Source organism: Rhinichthys klamathensis, unplaced genomic scaffold (assembly GCF_029890125.1).
Source record: "Rhinichthys klamathensis goyatoka isolate OS25496 unplaced genomic scaffold, OSU_Roscu_1.1 h1tg000527l_1, whole genome shotgun sequence".
NCBI classification, from domain to species: domain Eukaryota; kingdom Metazoa; phylum Chordata; class Actinopteri; order Cypriniformes; family Leuciscidae; genus Rhinichthys; species Rhinichthys klamathensis.
The window spans coordinates 562,559-576,999 of NW_026607004.1; the positions used below are offsets into that span (position 1 = coordinate 562,559).

Genomic DNA, 14,441 nt, shown 5'->3' on the forward strand with positions numbered 1-14,441 from the left:
CACCACACCGAGGAATTGGAGGATGAGGAGGATACTATTTTGTAAATATGTTTTCTGTCATGGGTGTGGCTATGGCAATTAAAGTTCGAGCATATTGTTTGCAAACTGCAATTGATTAATTAATTAAAAACAAAAAACCGTCGGTGTGTGAATGGGTGAATGTGAGGCAATATGTAAAGCGCTTTGGTGGCCATTGGGTCTGTGAAAGTGCTATATAAATGCAGTCCATTTACCATTTACCATTTGTTAAGTAGCATATTGTTTGCAAACTGCAATTGATTGATTAAAAACAAAGTAGTTGATATGCTGTGTTGTTTTTGTTGTTAAGTAGCAGCAATATGCAGTTATTAGCCGTGTGCACTGTATTTTTTGTTGGTTTTCATGAGACCCCCCTTGAAATGACCAGGACCCCCCATTGCCCCCCCAATCAAAATTGTCTGGAGCCGCCACTGACTACCACTCACTAGTCAATCAATTAGTTTCAACTCAATTTAACTTTGCAATCAATCCGTGTTCAGCAGAGGCTGATATATTTCCTTCATTTATTAATAGCATATTTTTTCGTTGTGCATGATCAAGTTCATATGTGTGGGGAGAGATAAGCTATTAGAGTAAAAATATTGTGTTAGGCTACTTCATGAGTAATTAAGAAAAAATATTTTACAATTCCTGCAAATGCAGTGGTGAAGTTTATGTTCTCATGATTTATTTTTATGAATAAAAATGTTTCAAAACATCCCCCTACCAACCCCCCCCCCCCCCCCCCTTCTGTTTTTTCCACAAATCGCACCCTGTATATACAGGTCCTTCTCAAAAAATTAGCATATTGTGATAAAGTTCAATATTTTCCATAATGTAATGATAAAAATTAAACTTTCATATATTTTAGATTCATTGCACACCAACTGAAATATTTCAGGTCTATTATTGTTTTAATACTGATGATTGTGGCATGCAGCTCATGAAAACCCAAAATTCCTGTCTCAAAAAATTAGCATATCATGAAAAGGGTCTCTACACGAGCTATTAACCTAATCATCTGAATCAACTAATTAACTCTAAACACCTGCAAAAGATTCCTGAGGCTTTTTAAAAAACCCAGCCTGTTTCATTACTCAAAACTGCATTAATGGGTAAGACTGCCGACCTGACTGCTGTCCAGAAGGCCATCATTGACACCCTCAAGCAAGAGGGTAAGACAGAAAGAAATTTCTGAACAAATAGGCTGTTCCCAGAGTGCTGTATCAAGGCACCTCAGTGGGAAGTCTGTGGGAAGGAAAAAGTGTGGCAAAAAACGCTGCACAACGAGAAGAGGTGACCGGACCCTGAGGAAGATTGTGCAGAAGGACCGATTCCAGACCTTGGGGGACCTACGGAACCAGTGGACTGAGTCTGGAGTAGAAACATCCAGAGCCACCGTGCACAGGCGTGTGCAGGAAATGGGCTACAGGTGCCGCATTCCCCAGGTCAAGCCACTTTTGAACCAGAAACAACGCCAGAAGCGCCTGACCTGGGCTACAGAGAAGCAGCACTGGACTGTTGCTCAGTTTTGCATGTCATTCGGAAATCAAGGTGCCAGAGTCTGGAGGAAGACTGGGGAGAAGGAAATGCCAAAATACCTGAAGTCCAGTGTCAAGTACCCACAGTCAGTGATGGTCTGGGGTGCCATGTCAGCTGCTGATGTTGGTGCACTGTGTTTTATCAAGGGCAGGGTCAATGCAGCTAGCTATCAGGAGATTTTGGAACACTTCATGCTTCCATCTGCTGAAAAGCTTTATGGAGATGAAGATTTCCTTTTTCAGCACGACCTGGCACCTGCTCACAGTGCCAAAACCACTGGTAAATGGTTTACTGACCATGGTATTACTGTGCTCAATTGGCCTGCCAACTCTCCTGACCTGAACCCCATAGAGAATCTGTGGGCTATTGTGAAGAGAAAGTTGAGAGACGCAAGACCCAACACTCTGGATGAGCTTAAGGCCGCTATCGAAGCATCCTGGGCCTCCATAACACCTCAGCAGTGCCACAGGCTGATTGCCTCCATGCCACGCCGCATTGAAGCAGTCATTTCTGCAAAAGGATTCCCGACCAAGTATTGACTATTGAGTGCATAACTGAACATAATTATTTGAAGGTTGACTTTTTTTTTTGTATTAAAAACACTTATTTTATTGGTCGGATGAAATATGCTAATTTTTTGAGACAGGAATTTTGGGTTTTCATGAGCTGTATGACAAAATCATCAGTAAAAGACCTGAAATATTTCAGTTGGTGTGCAATGAATCTAAAATATATGAAAGTTTAATTTTTATCATTACATTATGGAAAATAATGAACTTTATCGCCATATGCTATTTTTTTTAGAAGGACCTGTATATACTGTATATATTCATACTACTGTTTCATAACAGTAAAAGACCAGGAGGGACCATGAGTGGTCATAAGCAATTGTGTACCTCTGCCTTCTGTCTCCAACCGTGAGTTCGGGTGGAGGATCCATAGACCAGTCACTCTTCATGGATTCTGGTGAATCTGATTTCTTCTGCTGAGCCAAACTAACAGAACAGGACATATTTATATGTTAGATAGTTCAATCAACCTTTAAAATAAAGTGTTACTAACAAAAGAGAAAGTTGGATTTTTTTATTTTTACAGTGCATAACCAAATTTAAATGTAGAAAAGCTTTAACCCGAGCAATACAGTGTAAGAACATCAAACCAAGTTAAAAGTATCATCAATTCACCATACAAATTTCATGAAAAAAAAAAAATCAAAACATTGCAATATTTTTAATATATACTGAAAATAAAATTAACACCTTAGATTGGGCGGTGTGTCTACATCCTTAATTTCGGGTGGAGGATCCATAGACCAGTCACTCTTCATGGACACACAGCTGGGCTCTGGTGAATCTGTTTTCTTCTGCTGGACTGAACTGTAATACAGCAAATAATAGGGCCTGGTGACATCAGATGAAAAGTGAAGTTTTTTTTTTCAGAGCCAAAGCAACCTTTTCTATTTTGAGGATGTTCACTGTAGTCTTTCACAATAAAATCAGGAAGAGTGTATTAACAATGTAAAATTGGTTGATATTATGTTGTCTGAGTGTACCTGCATCCTGGAGAACAATCTCCATCTTTGGATTTTTGTACATTACTCATTCTGTCCTCATGGTTCTGCACTCGTGCATCTTAAGTCTGATCTCCTCCACTGACTCTGAATGGAAAGAAAGGACAGAAGCACTAATAATTAGTAGTTTCTACCATTTCCTGTTATGCCTTATTTTAAGGGCAGAAAAAGTTGCTCCCCCACAACTAGGTTTTACTTGGTATGATCCAACTGTAGTGTGAGAAACAAGTCAGTCACACCGAGGAAGAATAAAAGAGTGGAGGAGTGTCACACGCTCATTTACAACGAAACATTTTTTTTTAAAGAAGAAACAATGATTGGTTTCTTCCTATGTCTGCTGTGTATATTTTTGTTCTTACTCATTGCGGGGTTTATATTCTATTTTTTTTATATATTTTTTTTACTTTTAAAGGATTATTATTTGTCTTATCTCACAAGTTCCAAATTTAATTTGATTAGCATCGAGTTTGGTAAGGGAATAAAATAGGTCGAGTCAGCAACATACTATCGAAGTAAAAAAAAAAAATAAGAGGAGGCGATTGGGTCATATTAATCCCAAAAAATCTAGAACATCAATAAGAGAAAAATCGTAGTTCGTAACTTCGTTTAGATTTAGGCTACTTAAAGTTAAGAAAAAATATTTACCCGCGAACATCAAACGATCGCGACCTCAATAACGTGACCAACTGCAACTTTTGCGATCGATTTTACTGGCACAAGTTTACAAAATTGTACAAATTACGGTGTTTATCTGCCAACTATAAACATAACGCGAGCTTTTGTGTAATAAATCACCTTTAATTCTCACCTTTTCTACTATGGCACGCAACGTGGCGCAGTTATTTTGAGAGAAAATGGTTCCTAAGACTTTTACTTTCACTTTGCCTGCCTGTATCGATGTCAACATGGAATAAACCATTTCAGCGTCAGTGGGCTTTTTTCGTTCAATGTGTATTAGTAGTTTAGCATGAGACTAAAGCGGTATTATAGCCTAGCGTGAATACCGGTGGGGAATGAAAAAGTAGGCCTATGATATTAATTTGGTAAGGTTCCATTACTGGTAAACAGAGAGAATGTACAAGGTGAGGCTTGGCTTATGAATATTACTTACGTAACGTGCCCAGCGTATCTGATTGGCTGAAAGTAAGAGGACAGTTGGCAGTATCCAATCGAATCCCTACTGAAGGCCTTTCCAAATATCCAGACTTGCGCTTTTTTCTACTTGTCTACTTGCACCTAAAAAACTTAATCTCATTAATGACATTTCTGATCTGATTTCTGAACTATCACTTTCAACTAAGTCTTCTATCACAAAAACGATCAGTCTTCTTCAATATGCCTAATTTATTCATAAAGAACAATACAATCTTAATCTTAACAGAATTTAAACCATTTGTTCTCTAAAATGCCTGACGCGATGTTTATTGCAGCATTCTTCTATGATTTTATTTTTTATTTTGTTTTAATACAGATTTAGTACAGTAGCCTATGTTCAATTGTTGTTGTTTTTTGTCATGCCAGCAGAGGGAGCTATTGAGCTTTCAAATAATTTTACAGAATTTGATGGGAACTGGAATATTAATATTATTGTAGGCTACAACTTATGATATTAATGCAATTAAAATGAACATTTGGGTTTTTGCTAAATGATTAAACGTTAGTTTTACATGTTTTTACAGTTCACAATTGTGGATACTTTCTTACCAGAGCAACTTAAAGGAATAGTTGACACCAAATTTACAATTCTGTCATCATTTACTCACCCTCATATCATGTTGCAAACCATGTTGCATGTCTGCTGAACACAAAGGGAAAAAAATGATTTAAATTATTTATTTGTTATTGTTTATTTGATTTTGATTCAAATAATGTTTTAAAGAAAAGCATCCACCGACATACACTTACTTGCATTCTGTTGTGACGAGTTTATTCCACAGATATCCAACTGTAAGCATGTGACCACACACGGATCTGTAATAAAGGCTAACATTTCATAAAATATGCATATGGTGACATCAAAAAAAAATGTGTAAGTGCTTGAGCTAGATGGCTTATTATCTGTATAATACATTTCAGTACATCAGTAAACTTTGCTAGTATACATGTCAGCTGACATTATTTTCTTCATGTCAGTCACCTTTTAGATTAAACAATGCGCGTTCTCGCGTTAGATTGCCTGCGCGTTCGCGTTCGCGACCCCCCACCCCACCCAGGACGCGCCAGGCTGTGAGTGAGCGCTCGAGAGTATTTCCACCGCACGAGAGAGTGAAATACAACAGTCAAACCGCAGAAAGAGGGAGAGAGAGACACACACACACACATCGGCACAACCGGAGCAGCTTTTCAATGAATTACACAGCAGCAACATGCGCTTCACAGCCACGCCTGCCCTGAACACCACAGCAAACTAGGATACAAGGTATGACGATACGAAACGCGGTTGAAATGCGAACTTGTCTCATGAACTTTCATCCTTTGATATGCGTTTTCATCCTTCAGATGCCAGTACGATGATGATGCATGCTTGTGTTTGGGCTTGAAAAGTAAAAGAGCAGGTGCAAACTCTATTAACATGAAGCCTTTAACTTGTTTTTATTTTGAATTTCAGAGCATTTTCTTTATTGGCTCGGATAACATGCATCATTGCTGTTATTTTTTGTGTGATAGTTCTCAAAGAATTATTAATGCATTTGTGTCTTTGTAGATTCTAGCTGTGTTTGGTCATGATGTGTACAGTGGGTTATATAAAAGATGTAGCCTGCTGCAGGATACACATGGGTTATGTTTTGCATAGGGCTCACATGTGGGCATCCCTGTGGTGTGTAGGCTATGTGGCCACTTGTTTGTTTCTTTGTCAGTGTGATGCTTTTAAATGAAAGCAGTTCTTCTCACATGGATCCACTATCATCATTTAGCTTCTGGTTTATTTTGTCGTAAACCGTTGGCTGTAAATGTTTGGTTACATAAACGAAACGGGACGCTTTCTGTGTGACCTTCATCTCATAACCGTTTTAAATGTTTAATTGTTGAATCTGATATTAATGAGCTGGTGTGTCGGATACTGTGGATAGAGGTTTAAACGCCGTAAATGTCAGCGATGCGATAACGGGACTTTATTGCTCGGGACCTAACGGGGATGCTCCGTTCAGGCGGGGTTTCCTCTGTTATTCTGCAGATGGAGGTTCCCTTCTCCTCCACTCCCCTTTAAAATGAGCTTTCAGGGGTTCTTCAGAATGGAATACTTGCTGTAATGATTTTTTTAAAATATTTTCAATACCACGCATAAAGTGACACTATTACCTGAAAAAAAATGAATTTATTCGGTTTTGTGATAAATCATACACGTCTCTGACAGAACGAGATTGTAAACAGCCGAGAGAGCGAGCAGGGGAGCGGCCCGCGCTTTTCTTAGCCAATGAGAAACGCGCTCTGACTGTTAATTATTTTGCGCGTGCATTTTTGCTGACATCAGGTTGGCTGATGTGTCGAGAGGGCGTGTCACTAAGTCATTTCTTACAGTACTGTTTAAAAATGTGAAATAGAGTGTAATGTGCAATGATACAACGTTTCAGGCAGTGGAATGATACAGTTTTGTCACATGAACGTGCATTTTTAATTCAGCAAGTAACATCCATTTATTATCTCGTAAAATGTTTTTGGGTTTTTCATGCAGTTTTGTGTAAAATTGTCTAGGCATTCTGAAATAATGAGTCAAAATGACATAATTTAGGAATTGTATGCATACCGCAATAGTTTCAGTCATGGAAAACCTGGAAACATCTGTGATGTCCAAGCCTGGAATTTTCCTAGTTATCCTTGACTCTGCCATATTTCATCAGCTTCAGCTAAATTGCCTCATGCCCTAAACCGTGAATATTAATTAGTAAATAGGAGTGTAAAGCCTGCTTACATCTTATTTCAGAGAATGGTTTGATATTCCAAAGATAGCCTCTAATTCTTCTAATATACAGCTTGTCGTATGAGCCTGCTTGCCTCTTGATTTATAGATTTATATGAGTCATCATGAGGCATGGAGGAAAATATCGAGGCATCTGAATATGCAATCGCTACAGTGCTCAAGAAAACATGCCATTGCAATACATGTATGTTAGGAGATGGTGAGGGGCTCAGGGCAAGCGCTTCATCTATGAGTCCTCCTGATGTGTATCAGTGTTTGAATGCTCTGAAGATGTGCACATGATCCGCAGACATGGAGGCAGTGTGTGCATGTGTGTGTGTGTGTGTGTGCTGGAGCTGTTTGACATTCTAATCGCATTCACTTATCAGTGTCAGCCTCATTCTGGGAATGGAGCAGACTCTCCTCTCCTCTCCTCTCCTCTCCTCTCCTCTCCTCTCCTCTCCTCTCCTCTCCTCTCCTCTCCTCTCCTCTCCTCTCCTCTCCTCTCCTCTGATTTCTTCATTCTCTTAGTTTGGTGCTTGATTGCACTATTGCAAATGAAATTGTCCCAGGACTGTGAGGGAGGATGCAAGACTGCAATGGCTTGCTTTGTGTGTGTGTTCAGCATTGAGACGTGAGTGAGAGTTTAAGTCAGTAACTGCTGCAGTGTTCACACACACACACACACACACACACACACACTGGGGAATTCCTCTTCTACACGCACTGAGCGACGTGGTGTGTTTGTGTGTGTGTGTGTGTGTGTGTGTAGACAACATATCCTGCCCTGAAGCAATTCCTATTGAATGAAAGCAAAGCGAATGCTTCATTGTAAAAATGTCAAGCTCCACTGCGCTCATGCTCCTCATATTTATTTCCCTAATGAACATGCAAGTGATTGATCTAATAATTCTAATATATATGAAAGTGTCTGTCTATCTGTCCGTCCGTCCGTCTTTCTTGGATATTGTGTACGCTATTATGTAAACACCGCAATATTAAACATGACAAAAAGAATGAACATTTATTGTATCATCAATGAAACTGACAATGAAACACATTGTGCAACATTAGTATTGCTCTGTCTCACATACTATTTAATAATAACATTGCATATTTAATTCAGTTAGAGTAGTAGCATTGGAGATAAAATGGTTATTTTGCATTTTAAATTCAGTCTTGTGTAAAATTGTAATAATCATTCATCCTTCCGTTGGGAAAAAAAGTGAGTAGTAGGAAAGCTCTTTCTTCACTTTCAACATTTTTCTCTGCCTATTTTTTAATCCATTTTTTTTTCCTGTTTTGATATATGTAAAGATTATAATATCAGAGATTATAACCCTCTCGGAATCTAAAAATATGTTCAGGACATCAAACAAATACCATAGAAATCCCTTTAAAATCTCTGGGATGGTACTTTACCACAATATCCGGTCCCTTTACATTATTTCCTGGCATGTGCTTAGTACTTTTGTGCAGCAGCAGAATGAGGAACAGGAACAGACCCACCGCCTGCTGGGCCCGGGACGGCAGGCACTATACACACTCTTACATATGCATGTGTAGAGTCAGCCTGGACCCCCACGGCGCCCACCCACTCGCTCTCATTGGCCACCAGCCCGTCGCTGTAGGAGCAGGTGTCGTGCAGTTGGCAGATTCATCTGTCGTCATGACGGGGGCTCCTCTCTATCTCTCTCTCTCTCTGAGATCATTGTGTCCCCCTTCCACACTTAATTTCTCATCCAAATTCAACAGATTTGCTGGTTCAGGGAAGATGGGACTGTCCGGAAGGCTAATAATCCAAAGCAGTGACCTGTGAAATTAGGGGCCAGGAGCAGAAAGCTGAGCTATTCCAGGTCGTGAGCAAAACTTGCTGATACACATGAAGTTTGACAGAACAGAAGCTGCTTCAGGACAGATCCTGCCAACAAGCTTCTCCTCAGATTACTGATTAAGACTGGACTCCTGCAAGCTGGTTTAGATTCCATTAAAGTGAAATTAGAATTGCACAGGTGGATATCTATCTATCTATCTATCTATCTATCTATCTATCTATCTATCTATCTATCTATCTATCTATCTATCTATCTATCTATCTATCTATCTATCTATCTATCTATCTATCTATCGTCCCTTCGCTCTCCATCCATCCATCCATCCATCCATCCATCCATCCATCCATCCATCCATCCATCCATCCATCCATCCATCTACCTGTGTTATTTCATCTGTTAATCTATCATGTCTGCGTATCTGTCTTTTTATCATCTATCCATCTGTCTGTCTGCATGTCCATCTATTCCTCTGTGTGTGTGTGTGTCTATCTATCTATCTATCTATCTATCTATCTATCTATCTATCTATCTATCTATCTATCTATCTATCTATCTATCTATCTGTCTGTCTGTCTGTCTGTCTGTCTGTCTGTCTGTCTGTCTGTCTATCTATCTATCTATCTATCTATCTATCTATCTATCTATCTATCTATCTATCTATCGTTCGTCCCTTCGCTCTCCATCCATCCATCCATCCATCCATCCATCCATCCATCCATCCATCCATCTACCTGTGTTATTTCATCTGTTAATCTATCATGTCTGCGTATCTGTCTTTTTATCATCTATCCATCTGTCTGTCTGCTCGTCTGCATGTCCATCTATTCCTCTGTGTGTGTGTGTGTGTGTCTATCTATCTATCTATCTATCTATCTATCTATCTATCTATCTATCTATCTATCTATCTATCTATCTATCTATCTATCTATCTATCTATCTATCTATCTATCTATCTATCTATCTATCTATCTAGTCCGTCCCTTTGCTCTCCATCCATCCATCTACCTGTGTTATTTCATCTGTTTATCTATCATGTCTGCCAGTGCCTATCTGCCTTATCATCGATAAATCTGTCTGTCTATCTGTCCTTTTATCCATCTATAAATCTGTCTGTCTGTCTGTCCGTTTATACATCCATCGATCAATCTGTCTGTCTGTCTCTTTGCCCGTCTGCATGTCCATCTATTCCTCTGTATGTGTGTGTGTCTGTCTGTCTATCTATCTGTCCGTCCGTCCGTCCGTCCGTCCGTCCGTCCATCCATCCATCCATCCATCCATCCTCCCTGTAAATACATAAAAATCTAAATAATATGTGAAAATGAATGCAACCTTTTGCATAATGTTATTTTGCATTTTAACTTTTGTTTAAAATTGCATTAATCATCCATTGGGGCAAAAGTTATGAATATTAGGAAAGCTGGCTTTCTATTTTTCAATCAGTAATCAGCTCCCTAGCAACAGCATAGCAAACCATCTAGAGCACCTGGCATCATGGTGGGTTTGCTATGAGCAAGCGCCACTCACTCTGGTTAAAGAAAATTAGAATATTTTGAGAGTTTAACTTTTCTGTAAAAGATAGCTTAGGGTACAACAAATATAATTGGTATAATAAACAACAACAACAGCAATAGAAGTCAATGGGTAGTCCCACCACGATATAAACGCCCACAGCGCTGCAGGGTCTCAGGGTTGGTTTTAACTCTCTCATTCTCACTTTCACATTGTTCATCATGCTGGCCAGGAAATAAAGCCGATAGCCTTTCGTACGGTCAGTATGACAGAGCAAGAGCTGGACACAGCATGCCTCCGCCTCACATGTTGAGTTTTACTCTCTTAGCCGAGAGTAATGCGTGCGGCTCTTCTGTTGTGTTGCACATTAACTCTTTACAGTCAAAGAGCACGACCTGTCTCTCTCCTCCCTCTCTCTCTCTCTCTGTCCTATCTCTCTTTGTGCAGTGGAGGGAGGTGAATGTAGAAAGGAAAAGGAGGGGAAAAGCACAGTTATGGATCCATTAGCCTTGGTCGTTCCAGTCAGGCCGACTGCGATGGGAAATGACGTGTTTGTTCACCTTGAGGATGTCTCGTGCTTGATTTCATCCGTTTGTCTCTCTCTCTCAGGCCTGTTCGTATGAGCGGACACTTTTAGCGCAGCACAAATGGCCTAGAATGTAGTTGTATCTGATGCTTGATTTTTAACATAAAAGAAATGTCAAAAAAAATTAGTTGAACTAGAGTAATTTGGTAAAGCTGGAGAAAACGTTTGAAGAAAGCTTTGCATGCTGATGCAAAACATGATTAAATACTCAAATATAATCATTAAATAAATATATAAACCATGTTATTCCCTGAAAAGGACGCCGTGTCCCTGGCGATGCTATTCAGTCCTTTCTGCTGTGATTCAGTGTGTCAGACTCTCTCTTCTTGAGTTTGAAGCACAACCACCTACAGAGCAGATATAAATGGCATGTTCCTGAAATGTCAGGATAACCGAGCGAGCCGGAACGGTGAAGTAGCGGGATGTGTGATTGTGATGGACACAGCAGATCCCGACACCGGAAGAGTCGGCTGATCTTTCCTGCAGTTTCCCCCAGTAACGTGGACTCAGCGGGGTGTGTTGATGGTTGAAGAGAGAGAAGGAGAACGAAGAAATGGGGAATAAAAAAATAGGTTATTATAGCTCTAAAGGCAATGTCAGACAGCGGGAGAGAAGGTGAGGGACACTGAACAGAGAGAGGCCACTTTCTCCAGGGACAAGCTGAAGACACTTCTCTCTCGCTCGCTCGTTCTCTGGCAAGGTCATGACCTTATCTTGCGGCTGAACTCAAAGTGTGTCAAGAGGGCAGTCACTGCAGTGTGTTTGAAAAGTGGAAATGAAAACTCTATGACATTTCTGTGTGTGTGTGTGTGTGTGTGTGTGTGTGTGCGCGCGTGTGTGTTTGTGAGGGTGTTTGTGAGTGTGTCTGTGTGTGTGTCTCTGTCTCTCTATGTGTGTGTGTCAGTGTGTGTCTCTGTGTTTCTCTCTGTCTATCTCTCTCTCTCTCTCTCTCTGTCTGTCTCTCTCTCTCTGTGTATGTGTGTGTGTGTGCGTGTGTGTTTGTGTTTGTGAGTGTGTCTGTGTCTGTGTGTGTGTCTCTGTCTCTCTCTATGTGTGTGTGTCTCTGTGTCTCTCTCTCTCTCTCTCTCTCTCTCTCTCTCTCTCTCTCTCTCTCTCTCTCTCTCTCTCTCTCTCTCTCTCTCTCTCTCTCTCTCTCTCTCTCTCTCTCTCTCTCTCTCTCTCTCTCTCTCTCTCTCTCTCTCTGTGTGTGTGTGTGTGTGTGTGTGTGTGCCCAATAAGTGAGAGCACATGGAAATAAGCTGTTTTCAAGATTTTGGGTGAAAATTTGTATCTAAGATGCTGTAATGTGTCACCATTTTAATCATTTTTGTTACTTTTTTTGCATTTCACCTGCATTAATGGTAAATCTTAGACCAGGATTCAAAAGCAATAAATTATTGATATCAATCAATTATTATATTATATTATATTATATTTATTATAATACATTACATTATTCTTAATTGTGACTTTTTTTGTGACAATAAAATGATTTACTTCATTAAATGTAGCAATTACTGTATGCATTCAGATGTCACTTTTGAGTTGTTTTATATAATATATAAATTATTTTATTATATATAAACTATTTTTCCTTTTTCTTTTTGTATAGTTGTATATTCGTATAGTTGATTTGTAATTCCCAACTTTCAATTGTGATTACCGGTACTGTAATACAATAATATAATTAAAAATAATGTAAAACCATCTATAATTTTCTAATTCAAAATTTAATTTAGTATTTATTTATTTGTTTTTATATTAAAATGCATGTTGTTCATGTTCAGGATTCTCAACTTTCACTTTTTGTAAACTTCAGTTGCTTAGTCATGATTTGAGCACAGAAGAGCCTCGACACACACACACACACACACACACACAGATCCCCTGTGAGGGCTGTCTGTGGTTTTCAGTCTGCTAGAGGAGAGGTTCAGAGGCGCGCTGATGTTCTCGGCCCTGACAGCTTGTGACAGAGAAAGAAAAGATAGAATTTCAGCCAAATTGTCAAACACGACGGCCTTCAGTTGAGCTCCCTGTCACAAACCAGAGATCAGGTGTCTCTCTCTCTCTCTCTCTCTCTCTCTCTCTCTCTCTCTCTCTCTCTCTCTCTCTCTCTCTCTCTCTCTCACCCTCTCACACACACACACAAGACTTCTGCTTCTTTCTGAACCCAAAAAAAGTCCAACACGTCACTGTGTGTTTGCAATGTTCTGGTAAAGACAAGACCTACAAGTCACATTGTATTTTTTGGACAGGTCTTGAACATATTATTATTATTTGATTATTATTATTGAGGATGATCCTAGTTTAGTTGGATCTTAGGGTGTGTTAACACTTCTCAGAGTAGAACCAGGTTCTCGGTCTGGACAAAAAAAAAAGAAAATTATACATTTAGTCCTGGTTCGCTGAGAATTTACACTGTCATTTTTAGCACTCAAACCTTAAGACACAATACAAAAAAAAAGGAGACATCTTTCATGACGTATATTCTACGACGGAACCAGAAATCCAACACTGCTGTGTGCTGGGCTAAATGGTTTGGATGGCAGCGTTCACACTTAAACGAACCGAACTAACAGAGCAATCGAACCAAATCTGACAGGTGTGAACACTCTTAGAAATGGCTTTTAGAAGCTCTAGAAACATTTAGCGGAGCCCATCGCTCCACACAGAGGTTGCGTGTTTGTTTCCGATCCGCTGAGATTCCCAGCTTTGCTCATTTTCAAGGCGAGTAAACTCACACTCACAAGAGAGCAATTACTTCACACACTGTTAAACACAGGCATCAGGAAGATTACAGAAGCTAAACAGTCTTTATTGGCACATATTTGATCATTTATTGATTTGCTGCAGAAAAAAAAAAGTATTTTCTCTGTATTAGCTGTTTTGTTTTTATCTGAGAAGCTAAACAGCCATTAAGTAAATGCTTGTTCAATTTATAGATTTTTTCCCCTCTATCGTTTTATGCATAAACCTTACAAACAACTAAACTAAACCTTTTGTTAAATTATATATTATATTATATTCTTAATTGTGTCATTATTTTGTGACAATTAAATTATTTACTTCATTAAATGTATAAATTCATGTTATATATGTTATCATATTATTATATATTTAGTTATAATCTGAATTATAAGCTAAATAGCTATTAAGTTAATTTTTTTCTTGTTCAATTTATTGATTCCCCCCCCTATTGTTTTATGCATAAACCGTACAAAAATGTATTTAGAAGATTTGTTTCCTGATGTGATTCTTTGTTTGCTCATTTATTTGTTCATTCCACTCTTAGAATAAAAAGTTCCATCTAGATCCTTAATCATCTTCTGACGGTTGCTAGGGTGTTTTTGGATGGTTGCTAGGTGGTTTCTTACAGGTCCAAGTGAAAAGAGCTCACCTTCAAGTCTCTAGACATGACTTGGACTCCTACAGCATTAATAAATAACAAGGAAATGGAGGATTTAAAAAATATATATAATTTAG

General features: G+C 39.1%; 2 protein-coding genes across 4 annotated transcripts in view; one reads left to right on the forward strand and one right to left on the reverse strand.

The window, feature by feature from the left end:
• LOC130073165 (NACHT, LRR and PYD domains-containing protein 12-like) overlaps positions 1-4,029 on the reverse strand; it is a 41,522-nt gene extending 37,493 nt beyond the window's left edge. Inside the window, exons 1-4 of one of the 2 annotated variants that reach the window (XM_056238600.1) lie at positions 3,939-4,029; positions 3,113-3,217; positions 2,820-2,936; positions 2,457-2,555 (exon numbers count right to left, since the gene is read on the reverse strand). In XM_056238600.1, coding sequence (XP_056094575.1) covers positions 2,457-2,555; positions 2,820-2,936; positions 3,113-3,162 — 266 coding nt within the window. In that variant the 5' untranslated portion in view covers positions 3,163-3,217; positions 3,939-4,029. The remainder of the gene's footprint in view (positions 1-2,456; positions 2,556-2,819; positions 2,937-3,112; positions 3,218-3,938) is intronic. The other variant, XM_056238601.1, reaches the window with a different exon arrangement.
• Positions 4,030-5,325: 1,296 nt separating this feature from the next.
• slc8a2b (solute carrier family 8 member 2b) overlaps positions 5,326-14,441 on the forward strand; it is a 125,702-nt gene continuing 116,586 nt past the window's right edge. For both annotated transcript variants that reach the window (XM_056238603.1, XM_056238607.1), the window contains exon 1: positions 5,326-5,549. The gene's annotated coding sequence lies outside the window, so the exon portion shown is untranslated. The remainder of the gene's footprint in view (positions 5,550-14,441) is intronic.